The 21,393-nt window shown below is 35.9% G+C and overlaps 1 protein-coding gene across 17 annotated transcripts in view; it reads left to right on the top strand.

Annotated features, from left to right (window-relative positions):
- Nucleotides 1-21,393, top strand: part of LOC143245365 (uncharacterized) — a 161,196-nt gene that overhangs the window by 993 nt on the left and 138,810 nt on the right. For 11 of the 17 annotated variants that reach the window (XR_013025604.1, XR_013025607.1, XR_013025605.1 and 8 more), the window contains exons 2-7: nucleotides 2,771-3,079; nucleotides 7,404-7,557; nucleotides 12,789-12,915; nucleotides 13,175-13,240; nucleotides 16,516-16,691; nucleotides 21,120-21,262. Coding sequence is in view for 12 of the 17 variants with exons in the window: in XM_076491617.1 (XP_076347732.1) it covers nucleotides 2,858-3,079; nucleotides 7,404-7,557; nucleotides 12,789-12,915; nucleotides 13,175-13,240; nucleotides 16,516-16,691; nucleotides 21,120-21,262 (888 nt within the window). In the remaining 5 variants the exon portion in view is untranslated. Of the gene's footprint in view, nucleotides 1-2,770; nucleotides 3,080-7,403; nucleotides 7,558-12,788; nucleotides 12,916-13,174; nucleotides 13,241-16,515; nucleotides 16,692-20,405; nucleotides 20,668-20,873; nucleotides 20,923-21,119; nucleotides 21,263-21,393 lie in introns of those variants that run through there. The other 6 variants (XM_076491624.1, XM_076491620.1, XM_076491622.1 and 3 more) reach the window with 5 other exon arrangements.

The following is a 21,393-nucleotide window of genomic DNA, read 5'->3' as shown; positions in this document are numbered from 1 at the left end:
GTTTTACGAAAATGCTAGAGTGTCTTTGAAGATTGTTGAACATTCGAGAATCGCGCCTTAAACTATATAAACCGACGCGTTAAGTAATTGTAATTGTTTTGAATTTCGCCCAAAGCTACTCAAGGGTTATCTGTGCTAGCCGTCCCTAATTTAGCAGTGTAGACTAGAAGGAAGGCAGCTAGTCGTCACGACCCACCGCCAACTCTTGGGCTACTCTTTTACCAACAAATAGTGGGATTGACCGTCACATTATAACGTTCCCACGGCTGAAAGGGCGAGCATGTTTGGCGCGACAGGGATGCGAATTCGTGAAACATTTTTATAAAAAGATCATCAAAGCCTTAACTGAATTCTAAATATATATAGTTTTAATACTTTAAATGACGTGGACTCTTCACACTAAATAATGAACCAGAAATTTTAGTTCGTACCTAGATTACCAAACAAATTTAGTTTTGATATCCATGAGATGCGTGATGACTAAAACCCATTTGAAGTAAAAACTTATTTCAAGACGATTGGTATGGGTATTTAAACTTATATATATGTGTGTGATAGAGAATAACGTTGTTCTCTATTATATATTAATAACAGTTTTAATACAGCCGACCGGTGATACGTTTCCATGACAATATAACTGTGTTTTCCCATAACGAAGCCACATCGGATTGTCTGTTCAGTCCACCAAAGGGAATCGAACCTCTGATTTTAGCTTTGTAAGTCCGTAGTCTTACCGCTCAACTAGCGGGGGACAAACTTCAGTAACAGAATATAGTATTTTTAGTTGTTTCGAATATCAAACGAACGAGGAACTATCTTAAGTGGAAATTATCAGAAAGTTTGATTTCTAAAAAGATTTTAATTCTTAAACTTGTAAAATTCTATTTATATGTTTTTTTAATTTACTTTGCGTCTTGTGAATTATTTTAATTGTGAATTAAATATTTGGGAAAATTTAGAAATGGAGTATCGCAAAATTCTAAACAAAAGGTTTCATTGGTAGTGAGGTTCCACGTGTATTACCAACAACAGTGCTCACTGATCTATAAAATTTGTAATGTAAACTTTCTTTTACAGTTACATATTTTTACAGCTTGTGGTTTCCTTAGGCGACAGTATATTACTAGGAAATAACGTTTCACACAAGAACCAAATGTCAGTGTTATCAAATAACTGGTAGGTACTAACTACCATAAACATAAGTAACTTTCAAAAACTCGTCATTTTGTTACTTGTGAGTGAAACACGATGGTAAAAATAAACCATACGTTTGAATATTTATAATACCTTAATACTTCCACATACTGCACGTGCTTGTCACTTCATTTCTTATGTCATAGTGTTGGTGGGAAACTACCTTGTACTCATTTTAAATGTTCAGTAATTGTTTCTCAAAGAATAGAAACAACTACCTAATATTTTGACGAAAGATATAAGATACAGTGTGCTTTACATGTCTCTGAAGAGGCTCTATTGTCGTTTTCGTTGTCTTATTTTTCCCTAATTTAGACCCCTCTCAAGTGGTACATTGAAATTTATGTGGTTCATAACGTTAAAAATCCAGTTCCGATACCTGCTGTGGACATAGAACCAATATAGTTTCCTCTGTCTTATAATTCCGAAACTAAATAAAAACTGGTAAACAAATGGGGAACCTCGCTCCAGTTTGGTTGTAAATCTTTGACTAAAATTGTTGGGAGTTGAAATATTTATACAAACATTCCAGTTAACGCTTTAACTGAATGTTTGGTTCTTAAGTCTAAAGTTTAAACCAAACAGAAAAACTCTGGACGAACGGGTGAGACCTATAAGGTACTTTATTTCTTCAATAGGAAGGGTGAGAATGTGATTGGTGAGAAAATTTGAAGAAGTTATTACATATCTTTATTGACCAGTTTGGAAAAAACAACCACTTGAAATTACATAGGCCCATTTCCATGTTATCTAAATTTAAGTATTAATTCTCCATCTCAGGAATAGTTTACCTTAAACAACACGTGTTATAATATTTCTAAAATCCTCAGAAGTGTTTATTACTCAATGAAATTATAACTTTAATAAATTTGTTATGAAAGGTAAACGTTATGTGGATGACGTAGAAAAGTGAGTTATTATTTGAAAAGTAATGACATTTATCTTTAAGATACACGTGAAATATGAATAGCTGTATGATTTCACATTGATATTCCGTATTATTAATAATATATGCTGTACATGTTACTGACGTGGCGACTGTGTTTTAAAGAGATATGCTTTGAAAGGTATCTTATTATAAATTACAATGTATGTAACGTGTTTTATATTAATATTTCATGTGTAAATGTGTTATTATATATCCTAGTTTGTACTGTTAAGAGTCCCTCTACTGAAACAGTTACTTTATATGTTTGATAATAACGTGTTAAGCATCTTGTGGGATGGGTTATGAACAATTACATGAGCAATTCTGCTTATGAGGAAATTTCTGCCTTGGTAAGTCATGACATATACATTTCTACTGCAGGAATGATGTATCTTAAGTTTGTTTGACTTTTATTACCTTGTTATTTTGTGTTCGATCTACAATAAAGTAACACTTGCATAAATAACCTGTGTGCAAGTGAGGCTTGTAAATAGACAGACTGCATTCTTTAATATTTCTATTTTTCAACAAGTAATAGGATAGACGTGGATTTCTTAGAAAACAACTGGTATTTTGATAGTGATAAATTATTCACAGAAACTTTTACGTTATCAATTAAATCTATAATTATGCTTCTTCTTTGTGTAGGTGAGTGGGAGGCGAGAATCCATAAGAAAGGTGGACAGTGGGAGCCTCTTTTTTCATCAGACATCACTTAAAGTCGTTAGGTATGACATGAAAATGATTTCTGGTGAGGACTTTTGTACTTTAAATAATTTACACAAAACAACAGAGTTCTCCAACGTCCACAGTTTTGTCCTGCTTTCTGCTACTGACCACATAAGATTCCGTGCCAATTCAAGTTGGCTCTGGTGGAACAAGTGGGAGGCAATGAAATACACGTTGTTAATATACTCAGCTTGGAATATGTCTGATTCTGGAATTTCTACAAAATGGGTGAATATAGTTTTTGTTTTTCAAAATGATTTTGGATAACATTCAATGTCTTTACATGGTACTAATAAATGGAAGTGCCAGTTTTTATCAGATTTATCATAATGTTTTTTTCCTCTCGTCTTTCAACCGCTGAACCTTAAATCATGCATTTCTATAGACTTCCCTTACCATCCACCCCTCAAACATTTTTAAAGTTTTCAAGCTGTCATTATCAATAAATGTATTTGTATGTGAGCTGTGCTTATGTTACAATAATTAGACAGATACAATAAACGTTTTAATTTAAGAGGACAGTGGGTTGATATGTTGAATAAATCCACATGGTCTCCTACCTTCAGTCTAGGTTTGGAGATGACCTTTCTTACTCTTCTAAGTTCGTCTAAACGGAGTTTAAAATATTTTTTATAAAACTATACAGTGGACTAATTGAACATTGTTGTTGTTTTTAATTAAGCACAAAGCTGCACAATGGGCTATCTGTTCTCTGTCCACCACGGATATCGAAAACCGGATTTTAGCGTTGTAAGTCCACAGACATACCGCTGAGCCACTGGGGGCACCAGTTGAACAAGCTGCAGTAAAATTATTTTGAAAAACATGCTATGTTGAACACAATTTGTTCTACAATGTTTCATAATTTGCATATTTAAAAATTCGTAACTAACGAGTTTTTAAGTTAATTTTTTGTCTATTTCAAAATTCGAAGCATTTTTGATGAAATAGTTCTGGTCTTAAAGAGACTGCCCCTATCTCCCATCAGTAAGGATCTACAGCCCATTATACAAGTTTGTGTTTGTTTGTTTTGAATTTTCACGCAAAGCTACATTTGGGCTATTTCCGCTTGACATATCTAATTTAGCAGTGTAAGAATATAGAAAGGCAGTTAGTTATCACAAACCACTGCCAACGACTGGGTTACTCTTTTACCAACGAATAGTGGAGTTCACAGTCACATTATAACGCTCCCACGGCTGAAAGGACAAGCAAGTTTGGTGTAACAGGAAATCGAACCTGTGACCCTCGGATTACAAATCGAGCGCCCTAACCACCTAGCCATGCCAGGCAACAAGTTTATATTAAACAGTAACATAAACCAAATCTTTGTTTAAAATAGTTTATTCAAGAACATTTGTATAAGCAGTGTATGACAAACTTGGTTATCCCCTAATGTTTACTTTCATCGTGAGATATTCCACCCAGTGATATACACTCATGGCCAAAATCTTAAGGCCAATAAACATAAAGACAAAATACGCATTTTTGCGTTGTTAGACTCAACTACTTATTTGAGTAGAGCTTCGAATGATGAAAATAAGAAAAGGGGAAAAAAAAAATTTTTAGCATTTAATAGGGAAAATGTGAACACAATGGAATTAGCCTAAATACTAACTGGTCAAAAGTTTAAGACCATACAAAATGAAGTTCTAAACAAGGTAGAAAATGCCCAACAAGAGGTATCAATAATGAGTTGCACGGCCGTAATTGCGAATAACTTGAAACATTCGTTTTGGCATGGCCGATATAAGCGTTTGCAGAAGGCTGGCTGGAATGTTATTCCAAGTGGTGAAGATGGCTTCACGAAGATCATGCACTGTTTGAAATTGACGTCCATTTCTATAGACTTCCCTTGCCATCCACCCCTCAAACATTTTGAATGGGGTTCACTTCGGGCGAACACACTGGATTGTCCAAAAGAATCACGTTATTTGCCATGAAAAAGTCCTTTGTCCTGCGGTATAGTGGATTATAGTGTTGTCATGCTGAAAGATCAATTCATTTTCACACAAGCGAGGGCCTTCAGTCAATAAGGATGCTTTTTCAAACATGCCAATGTATCCAGCTGCTGTTTGACGCCTCTGTATAACCTGAAGTTCCACTGTTCCATGGAAGGAGAAAGCACTCCAGATCATGATGGAACCTCCTCAACTTTGTCGTATAGAAAATGTCTCTGGTGGGATATCTTTATCGTGCCAGTAACGTTCGAAGCCATCTGGACCATCCAGGTTAAATTTTTTTCTCATCAGAAAACAAAACCTTCGTCCACTTTTCTGAGGCCCATGTTTGGTGTTCTCAGCAATTTTTAAGCGAGCTATTTTGTGGTGTGGGAGGAGGTGTGGCCTTTAAAGACGTTTGCGGTTTTTAAAGCCTTTTTCTTGTAGATTCCGTCTTATTGTTCTTGAGCTGCATTCTGCATTCGTAAGGGCCTTAGTCTGGTTCGACGATCGGCTGGTGTCTTGTCGGACAACCCGTCGAATCATCCTGATCAACACCAGCGAAATTTTCTTCGGCCGAGCACTTGAAATTCTCGTTCCGTATCCCTCAGAGTCTTTTAAGAAATTTGCCACAAATTATTTTTCACGCCCAGTCGCACCAGTGATGACACGTTGAGAGAGATCTTGCTTTTACAGCTCAACAATTCTGCCACGTTCAAACTCTGTCAACTTTTATCCTTTGCCATGTTTTTACCCAATGTAACACAGGAGATGTCAGTGGGAGATGTTGACAACACTTATGATTGAACACAAATGACTAAATTTCGTTAGGTGTTTACCGATTAACGCTTAGTTTCAGTATGGTCTTAAACTTTTGACCAGCTAGTATTGAGGCTAATTTCATTTGTTCACAATTTCTCTATTAAATGGTAAAAACGTTTTTTATTTTTATTTTCCCTTTTCTTATTTTCATCTTTCGAAGCTCTACTCAAATAAGTGGTTGAGTGTAACAACGCAAAATACATATTTTTTTTCTTTATGTTCATTGGCCTTAAGATTTTGTCCAACAGTGTATATTAATACAGTTGTTGAGTTCATACCATTCAGAGTTTATTTTGGAGTAATATTTATACTCCTTATCCACAGCCACTATGTTAAGTGTCTGCAACTGTCAAAAAGTGGTAACTACAACATCCTCGTTTGTATCTTATTCTCTGTGATTTTCCACGACATCCCAGCCTGTGTGATTCAACACATTCCTATAGTTGGATAGCATGCATCAGTTTGTACACGCTGACTGACGTTCTTTACAAATATGTCAAATTGGTTTACGTCCCCCCACTGATTTCACTGTACACAATACGTTTTGGTATTGATTTACAGTCTAGTGCTGCGAATAGGGCTGCTATTTCCATAAAGTCAGTAATACCCTACCATCCAGTTAGACCGTAAAATGGTCCAGCATGGCCAGGAGGGTTAAGGCGTTCGACTCGTAATCTGAGAGTCGCGGGTTCGAATTCCCGTCGCATCAAACATGCTCGCCCTTTCAGCCGTGGGGCCATTGTAATGTGTCTATGAATCCCACTATTCGTTGGTAAAGAGTACCCCAAAAGTTAGCGGTGGGTGATGATTACTAGCGGCCTTCCCTCTAGTCTTACAGTGCTAAATTAGGGACGTCTAATGCAAATAGCCTTTATACAGCTTTGCGCGAAATTCAAAAACAAACAAACAAGACCATAAAATTAAAATGTTATAACATCCAGAAATGAAGCTTATTGATAATGACAGATATGAAAATAGAAACACTTTAGACACTATTAATAATAAATTATTTTTGTTTGGAAATATCATGTCATCTTTAATTAATGTGACACATGGGATAATATATAGAATTTTAATGCTTTACAGAAATATTTATGGAGCTATTTGAATCCTTTTTAATTTACTATATATAACCTAAGTTAATTATTTATATCAGTGATACCACAATTGGACAATCGGTGTTCTACCGTGTAGGGGCCTAATGCATACTGTTTGACTACATGTATTTTATTGTTTCATGGATTAAAGCTGTGTATAGACAAAACTTCAGAGAAAGCAGCTGTATAAAATATGCATTAGGTCTTTACTCACAAATTATATATTCAATTTTACCTTTGGTAAATAGAAAAGTCAGTATTAATAAAAATATAATGTTAAGAACTATAATAATTTTATGTAACATCATACAGATTAACATTTAATAATACCTTCACCAACCTCACAAAGCATCTTCCCACATTTCATACCCTGACAATTCGCTTGGAAACATCTTTCCTCTAGTGGCAAGTTGGGGAACTATGACATCACGTAACCTCTGCGGTTTCACATAATGTTTCACTCACGTAAAACAACGTGGCGGTAAAGTGCAGTTACAAATAAAATTCCAATATAAATGTTTTTGTACTGACTTGATATGTTTACCGACAGTTATTACAAATTGGAAAAAAAAGATTAGAACACTGAATTTCGTTATTGCGATATCGAAAGAAAATTCAATATGTATTTAGGAACTTCTATCATGCAATGAAGAGTTCACATTGTCAACGGGTTTCTTGTTTAAAATTTTTCAGCCTTGTTCTCCTCATCCTTCTGTTGCACAAAACCTTTCTTTGTTCTCTCTGGAATATAAAGATTGTTCAGGGCGAAAAATAACACACAAACCTGTATTGGTCGACTCTTGTGGAGTATGTGGTGGAGACGGGACTTCTTGCCGACTCAGTAATGGTATGTTTTGTATAATATATTCAACATTCTTTTATAGGGAATTCACTTTTTTAAAGGTAATGTAATTAATAACAAATGTATTTTTCGTCATTAGTGTACATTCCAAATTTAACATATTAAGAATGGTAATAACAAATGGCTTTTACGTGAGAAAAGCAACACACAAACTATAACGTATCAAAGTTAAGAGGTATTGGTCAATGAAACTATTAAAGATGGACAGAAGTTACTGTTGTTTATTCTCTACGTTAATTTACGTCTATTTTTCAGGACAAGTAAAGAGAAACAGTTTACTTTAACAGTTTTACACGTATATAGAAATATAAATAATTTAACGCAGTTTGCCAACCCGTTACACTCCACACGTTTACAAATCAGATGTCCAAAAGTTAATATTTTGTCACATCTGTAACAAAATAGCTATTTCAAATAGTGTTATAATTCCTCTAGTTTCCAAAAACTCTAATGTTTAATCTATTTTTCTTCTTAATCAACTAAATATCATGACTGAAAGTGGTGTTTAATGATGTTCAGTTAAAGTTTCTTCGTAAATTTGACTTTGTACATGAAACAGTAACATGTAACACATAGTTTAACATTTAGAGACACGTAATGCTGTGTACACTTCTCCATACTTGCTATTTCATACAATAACCGCTGTTTTAGGATGTCTCTGAAGTAAATTGTTACTCGAGTTATAGATATATGAAGACACAGCGAAAGTATAATTTCTAAATTTGCTAAGAAAACGGTTATTTATTTTTGAATTTCGCGCAAAGCTACACGAGGTCTATCTGCGCTAGACGTCTCTAATTTAACAATGTAAAACAAGAAGGAAGTCAGCTAGTCATCATCACCCACCGCTAACTTTTGGGCTACTCTTTTCCAACGAATAGTGGGATTGATCGTGGCATAATGCTCCCACGGCTGAAAGGGCGAGCATATTTGGTGTGAAGGGGGTTCGAACCCTGACCCTCAAATTACGAGTCGAGGTCCCTGCTCACCTGTAGTCCAAGATGGTGGTGATGACTGGCTGCCTTCTCTCTAGTTTTACACTGCTAAATTAGGGCCGGCTAGCGTAGATAGTCCTCGTGTAGCTTTTCGCGAAATTCAAAACAAACGAAATTCTTAGCCAAGTTGTCAATTATTATATAGTGTCAATATATGTATTTCTTAGCTAACCTGAGAACTCACAAATATCAGAATTATTTTAAGCTATGCATAATATATATATCGCATATAAAACGTAGCGTTCATTACAAACAGTTTAAATTATAACGCTATGCTTGACGTGTAATTATACAATACTTATAAATAAGAATAATCACATAATTTTCTATTAATTATTAGACCAGTTAAATAACATTATAATTTTCGTATGTTATTTATATTCGATTCGTTATTTTAATCACAAAGTAATGTATTATTTATTATTCAGCATTTAATGGTACAAGCTGGCAGAATGGGTTATTAAATATGTACTGATTTTACTGTCAGGTAATAAATAGAACGAACTATCTAAACATGTTTTACATCGATGTATTTTATTTGCACGTGTTTGTTATAAAACACTGAAGTTATCGTTTTATTTTAAGACGAATAGGTTCACAGTAATTTAAGGCTCAACATGGACAGGTGGTTAAAGCGCTTGAGTCGTAATCCGAGGGTCGCGGGTTCGAATCCCCGTCACACCAAATATGCTTGCCCTTTCAGCCGTGGAGGCGTTATAAAATGACGGTCATTCCACTATTCGTTGGTAAAAGAGTAGCCCAAGAATTAGCTGTGGGTGGTGATGACAAGCTTCCTTCCTTCTAGTCTTACACTGGTACCCAGTAAATTTCGTGTAGCTTTGCGCGAAATTCAAAACACCACCAAATCAGAGAGTAGTAATAATGCAGATCGTAACCAATAAATAAGTTATTCTATTTCATAACGTCACGAGACACAGCCTCTACTGTTTTTAACCAACGCTACAAATTGCACGTGACGGTCTGGATGTGACTGGAGTTCTTGTAGTTGAGTTTGAAGGACAACAAACATTCGAAGTTTATGAACTTTCAATAGGTCATGACCATGATGGAACTTCATCTCGTGTAATAATATCTTTATTAACACAAATAGTGAAACAAATCATCTGATGTTGTCAGAAGCAGGTCAGGTAATGTTAAAGTAACTTAAATGATCGTCTTGAGGAAGTACACTTAACGGATCTTTAACCTCATTTGGATGGAACTTAACCTCGAATTCCTTGTAAAACTCATTGTTTCTTTGTTAGTTTGTAATTAAATACAGAGTTTCACAATGGCCTAGCTGCACTGTGCTCACCATACGTATCGAAACCCAATTTTTAACGTTATAAAGTATCAGATTTACCACTGAGAGAGTGTGTCATAACCTATTGAGGAATTTTTTAGTCGAATAGCAGACTACCATCCTAAATGGAAATTATTACAATCTAAGAAAAGAAACTGTTTTTAATGCTGAAAATAGGTCTGTGTATTATTCTAAGGTGATTTTGAGAGTAAAGAGTTTTTATCTGGGAAGAGAGTTTTCTAATTAGTAGAGACTGCGATCCCATAAAGGGAAGAGAGACAATAAGGGAAATGTCGGGGACGTATTGTACATTGGCTAAGGGTTAAAATTTGTTTTTTAAGAAATTGTTAGAAAATCAGTCTGATGGTCATTATTTAACATGCACAACTCCGTCATATAGTCAACCTTGACTAACACTTAGCCACTCGTACCCCTCCACCATGTAGTCAACCGTAAACAACACCTAGCCACTAGTACCACTCCACCATACTCCGTAAGTCAACCGTTAATAACACTTAGCCACTTATACCACTCCACCACACTCCGTAAGTCAACCTTGACTAACACTTAGCCACTCGTACCACTCCACCACACTCCGTAAGTCAACCGTGAATAACACTTAGCCACTAGTACCACTCCTCCATATAGTCAACCTTGACTAACACTCAGCCACTCGTACCACTCCACCACACTCCGTAAGTCAACCGTGAATGACACTTAGCCACTAGTACCACTCCTCCATATAGTCAACCTTGACTAACACTTAGCCACTCGTACCACTCCACCACACTCCATAAGTCAACCGTGAGTAGTACCACTCCACCACATATAGTCAGACTTGAGCCACCCTCACCACTCACTCCACCACACACTCCAGAGTAGTCAACCGTGAATAACACTTAGCCACTAGTACTACTCCACCATAGTCAACCTTGACTAACACTTAGCCACTCGTACCACTCCTCCACATAGTCAACCGTGAACTAACACTTAGCCACTACCACTACCACTCCACCATAGTCAACCTTGACCGTAACACTTAGCCACTCGTACCACTCCACCAAACTCCGTAAGTCAACCTTGACTAACACTTAGCCACTAGCCACTAATGACACTACTTGTACCACTCCACCACACTCCATAGTCAACCGTGAATAACACTCAGCCACTAGTACCACTCCACCACACTCCAGAAAGTCAACCGTGAATAACACTCAGCCACTCGTACTATTCCACCACACTCCGTAAGTCAACCGTGAATAACACTCAGCCACTAGTACCACTCCACCACACTCCAGAAGTCAACCGTGAATAACACTCAGCCACTAGTACCACTCCACCACACTCCAGAAGTCAACCGTGAATAACACTCAGCCACTAGTACCACCACTCCTCCACATAGTCAACCGTGAACCGTAACACTCTCAGCCACTAGTACCACTCCACCACACTCCAGAAGTCAACCGTGAATAACACTCAGCCACTCGTACTATTCCACCACACCTCCACATAGTCAACCGTGAATAACACTCAGCCACTCGTACCACTCAACCGTGAATAACACTCAGCCACTCGTACTATTCCACCACACTCCGTAAGTCAACCGTGAATGACAGCCACCAGTACCACTCCTCCATATAGTCAACCTGGACTAACACTTAGCCACTCGTACCACTCCACCACACTCCATAAGTCAACCGTGAATGACACTTAGCCACTACCACACTCCATCATATAGTCAACCACTCAGCCACTCGTACCACTCCACCACACTCCATAAGTCAACCGTGAATAACACTCAGCCACTCGTACCACTCCACCACACTCCAGAAGTCAACCGTGAATAACACTCAGCCACTCGTCCACCACTCCATCTTATGAATAACCGTGAATAACACTCAGCCACTCAGTACCACTCCACCATCACCACACTAGTAGTCAACCGTGAATAACACTCAGCCACTCGTACCACTCCACCACACTCCGTAAGTCAACCGTGAATAACACTCAGCCACTCGTACTATTCCACCACACTCCGTAAGTCAACCGTGAATAACACTCAGCCACTCGTACTATTCCACCACACTCCAGAAGTCAACCGTGAATAACACTCAGCCACTCGTACTATCAACCGTGAATAACACTCAGCCACTCGTACCACTCCACCACACTCCAGAAGTCAACCGTGAATAACACTCAGCCACTCGTACTATTCCACCACACTCCAGAAGTCAACCGTGAATAACACTCAGCCACTCGTACTATTCCACCACACTCCAGAAGTCAACCGTGAATAACACTCAGCCACTCGTACTATTCCACCATACCCCACAAGTATCTTAAGGCTAAAAATTATTAGTTTAATAGTTTTTTTTTAAATAATGAATTATTAACACTATATCTGTCATAATAATATAGAAGAAAAGTTATCTTATGCTACTGTTATATTCATGGTTTGCCATCATATAGTAAATATTATAGTACTGTTAGTGTGCAATTATAATTTGGCACTTAAAGAGTAATACTTATTATATTTATGTAGTTAATGGTTAATGTTATTAGGTTTTTACTTTTTATACGGGACAGCGGTAAGTCTACGGATTTGCAATGCTAAAATTAGGGGTTCATTTCCCCTCAATGGACACAGGAGATAGCCCGATGTGACCATGCTGTAAGAAAACACACATTTATCATAAGTGACAGAGAAATTTAGTTACCCTGAATGAAATAATTTAACGTATTATTTTTATAATGGCGCCATAAAAGTAGACTGAAGAAAATAGTATGGCTCCCTATCTTAGCATTAGTATGTCAGAAATTCCAGACTTATTCTGGTTTTTTATAGCTGTTAAGTAATTAATATATTAAGAAGGTATTTAATATACTTGTAACTGCTAATCAACATTTATACGTTACAGACAGTGGGAAAGACTGTTTACGGTGTGGAATGGACACAACAGGAAATGTGATCCAACCAGATTGTGCTGGTTCTTGTGAACAAAGCAATGTCCTGGTAACTTTGGGTAAAAATAAAGTTTGTATTAGGTAAGAATACGACATTTTTTATACTTTGAACTTCATCTTGAAATATTATTAACCCATATCGTTAAATTATCGTGTATTCGTTATTGGATGTACATACTATAAGTTGACCTGTTCACATAATGATCAACATAGTTTCTGCATCTTTTCTTCTCTGTTTCACTCAACTATTTAAATCAATGTTACTTTAGTTGTAATATATTTATATCTAGGCATTAGGCTAAACGTTTGGTTACAAATGTTATAAATTATTGCTCAACAGGAAACAAGATGAACATACCATAACACTATGTGATGGATCTAAAAATAGCTCAGCTGTTAATAACAGGTAAGATATACACCAGATTTGAATATAAAATACAACTTTGTATCGTATTTTTCAGTTTCGTTTTATTTAACAGCCTATAAGTTCAGTAAAGAGAATGTTGAATATCATATTACTCGATAGCTTGTGATAGCTTACCTAACTATAGCTTGCTCACCAACCCGAAAGATGTTTCGAATATTAGCCAGCATAAAAGCAACAAAGTTCAGTTGATTTAATACAGAAAAATCTGATTAATTAGAATATTAATTAACGATACATACAATAGGCTAATTGGCTTCAAATGTTTTCCCAGCTTTCGACATTTAAATAATAATAGTTGAACATGAGCTTTCTTTTTTGTGAGTATCGAAACCGGAATTTATTGGTATAAGCTTACATACTTACCACTTGGCCACTAAGAGGCTACGTACAAAAGTTACTTAGAGACAGTGAAGACAGTCAGAGAAATAAACATTAAATGAAAGAAACAATCTGTTAAACATGTGTTGTTGTTGGATGTTTGTTTTTATAAATCAAGAAGTTTCTTGTTTTCGAGTGGAACTCTTTAGAAATCTGCCAGAAACTCTGACGACTGTATTAGGGTATTTTGTGAAGTGCAAATATTTAATGACACCAGACTTAAGACTTTTAGTAGTGAAATTCAGTCGAACTGATCTGTTTGTTAATTACTTATTGATTACAGCAATGTATTCGAGCCATCGTCGGAAGTGCTATTTCTAACTTATGGTTAATATTTGGAATATTGGATGGTTTTATGTCTTGTGGTGTTTTATGTAATGAAAGATTCAAACAAATTATTAGTTTATAAAACATGAAATGATGTGAACATCTTCAAGGGACAGTATAATCTTAAGATAATATTTATCCATCATTCATAGTGGAAGTAAATTCTGTGACGTCAGTTGTCGTTTTAAATTGATTCTTAAAATAACTTCGTATTTGATGCTTGAACGTTATTCTTGTATTTTTATTCTGTCAATAAGCTCATTGGTATGTGGAATGACTTGGATAATCATTTAATTGTTTACATACTTGAGGTATGAAACAGTTAAAGTATGACTGGAAGACTTGTCTTGTTCAGTAAATAGATTCTGACCTTATTTCTGTGTGAATAACCTCCTTGATGTTGTCAGCTACTGTTGCTTCGGTCAGCTGAATGACTTCAGCGACTGATCTTTGTGTTGTCACCTTCACAAAACCCCACACTCCGGCTGGGGTATGACGCATTGAAGAGCTATTTCTGAATGGACTTGGTTTTCACAAGTTTTTCCATATTTGTTTGTTCCATTATCATTAAGTTCATAGAATATCTCCGTCTTGGAAACTTGAGTCAGAAAAGATTGTTACGTACCAATTCCAGAAACGTTTCGTGGTACCTAGCATCAAACTAGTTACAGAAATTCAAACAAATTCAACATGCAGTTTTGATACATCTGTTTTATCACGACTTTATGTCTGTTGTCAAGTGATTTCATGATTCTACATTGTTTTAAGTGTTAATATAATCATTCACCCCACCTTATAATTCTATCCACATTTTTAATTTCAACAAAAAGGGTTAATACGAATATTACAGAACCTTATTTTTAATTATTATTAATAATAAATGCTAAGTGACAATAGAGACCAATGTGAAGGGTAGTCAGTTATAAAGTTGTGACACTTGAACAGTAATATTGAAAGTTATTTTGATTCGTACACATGTAATTCGTACGTTTGTAGAGATACATTTTCATGTTCCGGAACTGCAGGAAATTATGGTGTTATAACTTTTGTAATACCTACTGATAAATAGTGTCTGAAAGTTTATAAATTGCATTTCTAGTTGTCTACTATTTAAAAAATTTACATTGTACTTTTAGAGTTATTTATCATTGCTTCGATGTAACTTTTAATGAAAAACGACTTTTTCTTATTCACACTCTATAATAGGTCAGTCGGTTGATTGACTTCTTTATATTTTAGAATTACTGTGTTTTCATATTATCTTACTGCATTTGAGCATGTCTATAAGAGGTATCCATAATATAATGAATTCGTATTAAAATATAGTATTTTATCAGGAGAAACCACTTCGTCTTTTGAATCCATCCTTTTTTCAATTATTTTATTATACAGTAAAAACTAACAACGTATTCGTGATTTTATGACAGTACTTTATGTAGTAGTTTCACACAAGTGAAGTCTGGAAGTATTAATTCAGTTATTCATTGAAAAAAATATCGAAGGAAAATAACTTCATCCAACCTCAAAGAAACTAAAATAACTTTTCAAAAAGTTCACAAGGTATTATGAAGTTTTATGTTTATCTTTGAATATGAAGAATGAATTCTTTCTCCAACAAATATCTGTCGTTACTGGACATTACAAATACACCTGAAAACTGAAGCATTTTGTATATTATCTGTAAAACATTTATGATAATTCATAACAGAAAAAGTATGACAAAATGAGATAACTAGAGGTGCGTTATACACCAAAATATTTATAAAGATGAAAATTAAAACCAAACTAGAATCGGGCTAACTTATGTAGTTTTAATATACTTTAGTTTTCACTACTGGTTTCATTATTTAAAAAAATGTATTTTTAAATGATTTATTCTTAAGAGAAACATCTGCTAAACGAAAATTAAAATATCATTAAAGTTATTCTATTTTCGGTATAGATATTTGCATAATACATTTACCTTTTATTTTAGGCCTAATTAACCTGTGTCACTTATTGCTTGTTAAACTACGTTATCTTACGAGTACAAGATACACATACTTAGTTTCATCATACATTATAACTTAATTGTGTTCCACGTTTTTTAGAAATACATGGTCGCTAAAGATGTGTATCACAATTATGTTTCAAGTTATAAAAATATACAAACTTGTATTCCATATACCTAGTCAGACATCGACACCCAGTCATGCCACAGCATTGCTACTCTGTTGTTCACAGATCTAATAAGACATACATTCTCAGTTACCTAAGGAGTCATAATCTGATGATGCTTCAGATCTACCCTAAAAGAAGAAACCTTGGTTCATTGATTATGAAAAGTTTTAAGCGATAAATAGTTTCATAATTCTAATTAATTAGCAATTTGTTTTAGTTGAAATTTTACCCTCAGATAACCATTATAACAATGGTTAAGATACTGTAGTAGAAGGCGGTTATATACAAAACTTTACATTATTCACAAATACACAATCGTTGATTAACTGAAAAGAAAAATATATATGAAGGCTTTATAAGCTTTATGATCTATTGTGTCTTTTTCACAGATGTGGACACTGCGTTGGTGGAAACACAAACAGAAGCCTAAATTACGACATTGATATCTGTAACGTATGCGGTGGCAAGAACGAGTGTGTTGGTTGTGATGGAATTCCTTTCAGTGGGACTACGCTTAATGAATATGGACAATGCCAAAACCAAACAGAATTAGAAACAATAAATTGTGAGTACTATGTTATCAAATAACAATTTTAACTTTCTTTAAATTTATATGTCATACCATACAATGCTTCCATTTGCCATTTGAGCAGAAATATTTACCTTTTTAATGAGTGTTACAGAAAGATAATTAAATCACCATTAGGCCTATTATGATAGTGATGCGTGTTTAGCGGATATACCGTTTTAACTAACAATATAGTTTACTAAATTAAGTGTGTGTTTTCCTAACTCTAGCTGTGAATACACGAAACTGAAGATCACAAAAGGTGGCACGATGAATCAAAGAATGAAATAGGCTTGAACTTTATAGATTGTATTTTTAAATTTATTTTGGTAAAATAAAAAAGTAATGTTATAATTACAGTTTGTCCACGGTGTGTTATGGAATAATGAATTAGGCGCAATGCCCTGATATTATTTACATACCTAAACTTATCAACGTTACACTTTAGTGAATTATAAAAGACTAAAAAATTCCATAAATATTACAAATCTAGATTATTGTAACACAATAATAAATATTACAATCGTATTTAGGTTTTTTGTCTGTCCTGAAAATTCGTTCGAACTTTACGATCTAAATTGGTTTACGCGCGCACTTCATTGCAACAGAGGTAAACAAAATGCGGATGTAAATGTTTGTTTGTTTTGAATTTCGCGCAAAGCTACTCGAGGGCTATCTGCGCTAGCCATTCCTAATTTAAGTGTAAGATTAGAGAGAAGGCAGTTGGTCATCACAACCCACCGCCAACTCTTGGGCTCCTCTTTTACCAACGAATGGTAGGATTGACCGTTACCTTATAAGCCCTCACGACTGAAACGGCGAGCATGTTTGGTGTGACGGGGATTCGAACCCGCGACCCTCACATGACGAGTCGAACGCTTAATTTACCTGGCCATGCTTGGCTTTGGCGCTTGTAAAAGCTTACACGTACCCAAATAACACTTTATTATATGTACTTTAATGCTATATTTAGTGAAAACATCCTATTTCGCGTTGATTATTAGGTTGGCATATTTTAAATAACTTTGTCAGTGTTTGTATTGTGAAGCCTTTTTAGCGTAGGAAAAAAAATAAGCATATTGTTTTCAAGAAACAGAAAAACTGTGTTTTTTTCCACTAGCTTGCCCCATTAAACACATGTGCATGTACGCACGTACGTGGATAAGAGAAGTTATAATAATCAGGTGCACACTTTTAGAGTCCACTTAGTATAGTTGTAAAATTTTCAGGGTTCTAGATTCCTTTCTTTTGGGACTATGGCATTCACACTTGTTTTGTTGTGTTTTTTTTTAATAACTTGCCTCATTAATAGATGCTCAGGCGCTCACATGCTTGGATAAGTAATAATACCCAGATGTACACCCACACAGTCTACTTGGCAGGGGAGTCGCGTAGCCTTGTAAGAAGTAGCTTGGGATAACATTAATTTTATTTCATCAATTACATTTTCATGCTCTTACATTTTTTTTGTTTCAGTGCAAAGCAAAACGTGTGCTGTGTTAGTTCAATGTCATTAGGTGATATTATGGGTGTATGTATGCGTGCCTGTGAGTGAATGTGCCTGTGTGAATGTGTATGTGTCTGCAACTGTATGTATGTGTGCACTAGTGAGTAGCGAGTATGTGAGTGCACGCGCATGTACGTATGCTTGTGTGTCTGTTTAGCTGTGATTAAATGTGTATGTGCTCACTGTCGACACTTGAGTCACATGTCCGTTGCTGATTGGTGGATGACGAATCGCGCGACTGGCCACGCTCCCTTCCCTCCCAATACTTACCCCATCATTACTCTACCTGCACCCCCTACAAGTAGTCAGTGTAAGATCTACAGTTGCCAAAGCGTTCATTATTCAACATTTTTAATTTATTTTAACAAGGAGATAAGTAAGCAGTAGAGGTGAGTTGTGTCCATGGCTAAACGGCGCAGATACTCAGAATTCTACCTCAACATTGGCTTCACCATTGTGCTCGCCAACGACGGCATCGAGAAACCACAGTGTGTTTTGTGCCATGCTGTCCTGAGTGCAGAGTCAATGAAACCATCAAAACTCAAGCGTCATCTCATCCAGAACACGCAAAGAAGGGTTTGGATTTCTTCAAACGGAATGAACGGTGTCTTAAAAGCCAAAGAATCGATAGAAGTGGGTCGTTTCAGCAGCAGAGTGCAGCCGTAGTGGAAGCTTCATATGAGATTGCATTCGAAATTGCTAAACAAAAAAGCCTCAAACGATTGGAGAAACACTTCTTAAACCCTGCATGATGAAAGCAGTAAATCTTATTCTTGGAGAAGCCAGTGCAAAGAAGATGCAGCAAGTATCCCTGTCAAATAATACTATGCAGAGGCGCATTTCTAAAATGTCTATGGATGTGAAGGAACATGTTTTGACTGAAATCAAGGGTTCCCCTTTGTTCTCCTTTCAGCTGGACGAGTCAACAGATGTAAGTTCATGTTCTCAGTTGCTTGTCTTCGTGAGATACATTAATTCAGGTGACATCAAAGACGAATTCTTATTCTGCAGTGCACTTGAAACCACAACAAAAGCTGATGATGTCATGGAAAAAGTTTCAACTTTTTCAAGACGAAGATCTTCAATGGGAAAACGTGTGTAGGGTTTGTACGGATGGGGCACCGACTATGCTGGGATCGAAATCAGGATTCCAGTCGAGAGTGAAGAAGCTAGCACCTCAAGCAAAGGGCATCCACTGCATGATTCACCGATATGCTCTCGCCAGTAAGACTCTTTCTGCCTCTCTGCAGGAAGTGCTTGAATCTGTAATCAAAATTGTAAATTATGTGAAGACTCAAGAACTCAACACTTGCCTATTCAAAGAACTATGCAAAGACATGAATGCTGACCACGAAGTCCTTTCTTCTACACAGCAGTACGTTGGTTGTCGAAAGGAAACGTTATTAATCGTGTCTTTTAAATGTAAGATGAAATAAAGCTATTCCTGGAGACTCAAGAAAGGAAGGATCTTGTAGCTCACTTTGAAGATGAAGCATGGAATAAAAGGGTTGCGTACCTAGCCGATACTTTTGACCAGCTGAACAAGCTCAATTTGAAGCTTCAAGGAAGGGAAACACATGTTCTCCTTTTTCAAGATAGTCTTCGGGCCTTTGTTTCCAAACTGCAGAACTGGCGTCGGAAAACCAATCTTGGAAACATCGCTATGTTTGAAAAACATTGTGGAGTGACGGATGAGTCTCAGATCCAACTGGATCAGTTCCTCAAGGATGAGATTACCGAACATCTTCAGTATCTAGAAGAGGAAGTTGAGCGTTACTTCCCTGAGCTATCACAGGAACAGGAGGCCCTGGAAAGGAACCCATTTTGTACTGAACTTGATGTATCCAGCATCCCAGATGATATCCAAGATAAATTTCTGGATCTAAGGAACGACTCTTCAGCTCGTGATCTCTTCAAAGTGAAATCCGTGACTCAGTTCTGGTGCGCTATGTATCAGTCATACTCCAAAGTCAGCATGATAGCTTTACGTGTCCTTGTTCCATTTGCTTCTACCTACTTGTGTGAGGCAGGATTTTCCACTCTTGTCAATATAAAAACAAAGAATAGGAACAGATTGGATGTTGGAGATGACATGAGACTGGCTCTAACAAACGCTCGGCCACGAATTTCAAAGCTTGCTGCTGAAATGCAACATCAGGCATCTCACTAGCTGGGTTGGATAGCTGTTCAAACCTATGTTAATATTATTTTAAGAAATATATGTTCTTTTTGTGAATTCAGGTTGGACCAATGTGATTTAATTTGCTAATAAATAATTACAGAATTTTTAAATATTTTTTTAGATGTTTCTTTCCCTCTACTTCACAGAAAATAAAAGAAAAATTAAACTGCTGATAGTAAGCCCTAAGTAGGGGGTCACATGGGTTTCAAACTTTTAGATAAGGGGTCGCGAGTGCCAAAAGGTTGGGAACCCCTGGTCTACTTGGTATAGGTACAAACTTTCAGGTTTCTCTTTTTTTCTTTTAGCTATTGTAGTCACACATACTGTATTACAAACGTAATAATAATAAATAATTAATATAGGAAAAATATATTTCGCTAAATCTTCTATGGTCTAAGTCTAATTCCATTCGCTAGGCACTGATTCTTGACAAACACTATCACCTTAAGGTGATGGTTTCACTCACTCCCGTCTTCAATAACAAGTTTAACTTTATATTCGTAGCATGATTTGTCGTTATATTAACTGGAATCAGCAAAGTATCATATTCGTCTTTTGTTATTATGTTTTGTATAAATTATGCAAGATAATATAGATGTACTTTTACTTTTATACACTGTATTGCCCTATAGCTTAGGTGGAAACTGTGAACATTTCTATTCAAATGAGACTGACTGATAAAATTGTAAATATCATCATATGAATGTTTTTAAAGGTGTCTTTATTTTCTCCACAGCTTTTTCTTTTATGAAATTTTACGTTAAACGTGGGACATATTTTTTAACCACATGGAAGCCTAATTCCTTTTGTTACGCTTTTGTCTCAAAGAGGAATATGAACCAGCAAATAGAAATAGAATTTCGTGTGAGAAATTCTGGTGTAAGTATCATTTCTGATTTGTATATTTACAAACATTTTGGTTCATTTGACTAACGTTTCCACATAAAAAAGTCTATTCAGAGGTTTATATTGTGGCTCTAATTGAGTTTAAACTTATTTTTGTCTACATA

Source organism: Tachypleus tridentatus, chromosome 2 (genome assembly GCF_004210375.1).
Source record: "Tachypleus tridentatus isolate NWPU-2018 chromosome 2, ASM421037v1, whole genome shotgun sequence".
Classification (NCBI taxonomy): Eukaryota; Metazoa; Arthropoda; class Merostomata; order Xiphosura; family Limulidae; genus Tachypleus; species Tachypleus tridentatus.
The sequence above is the reverse complement of the archived record's forward strand: the minus strand, read 5'-3'. Positions and strand labels throughout refer to the sequence as shown.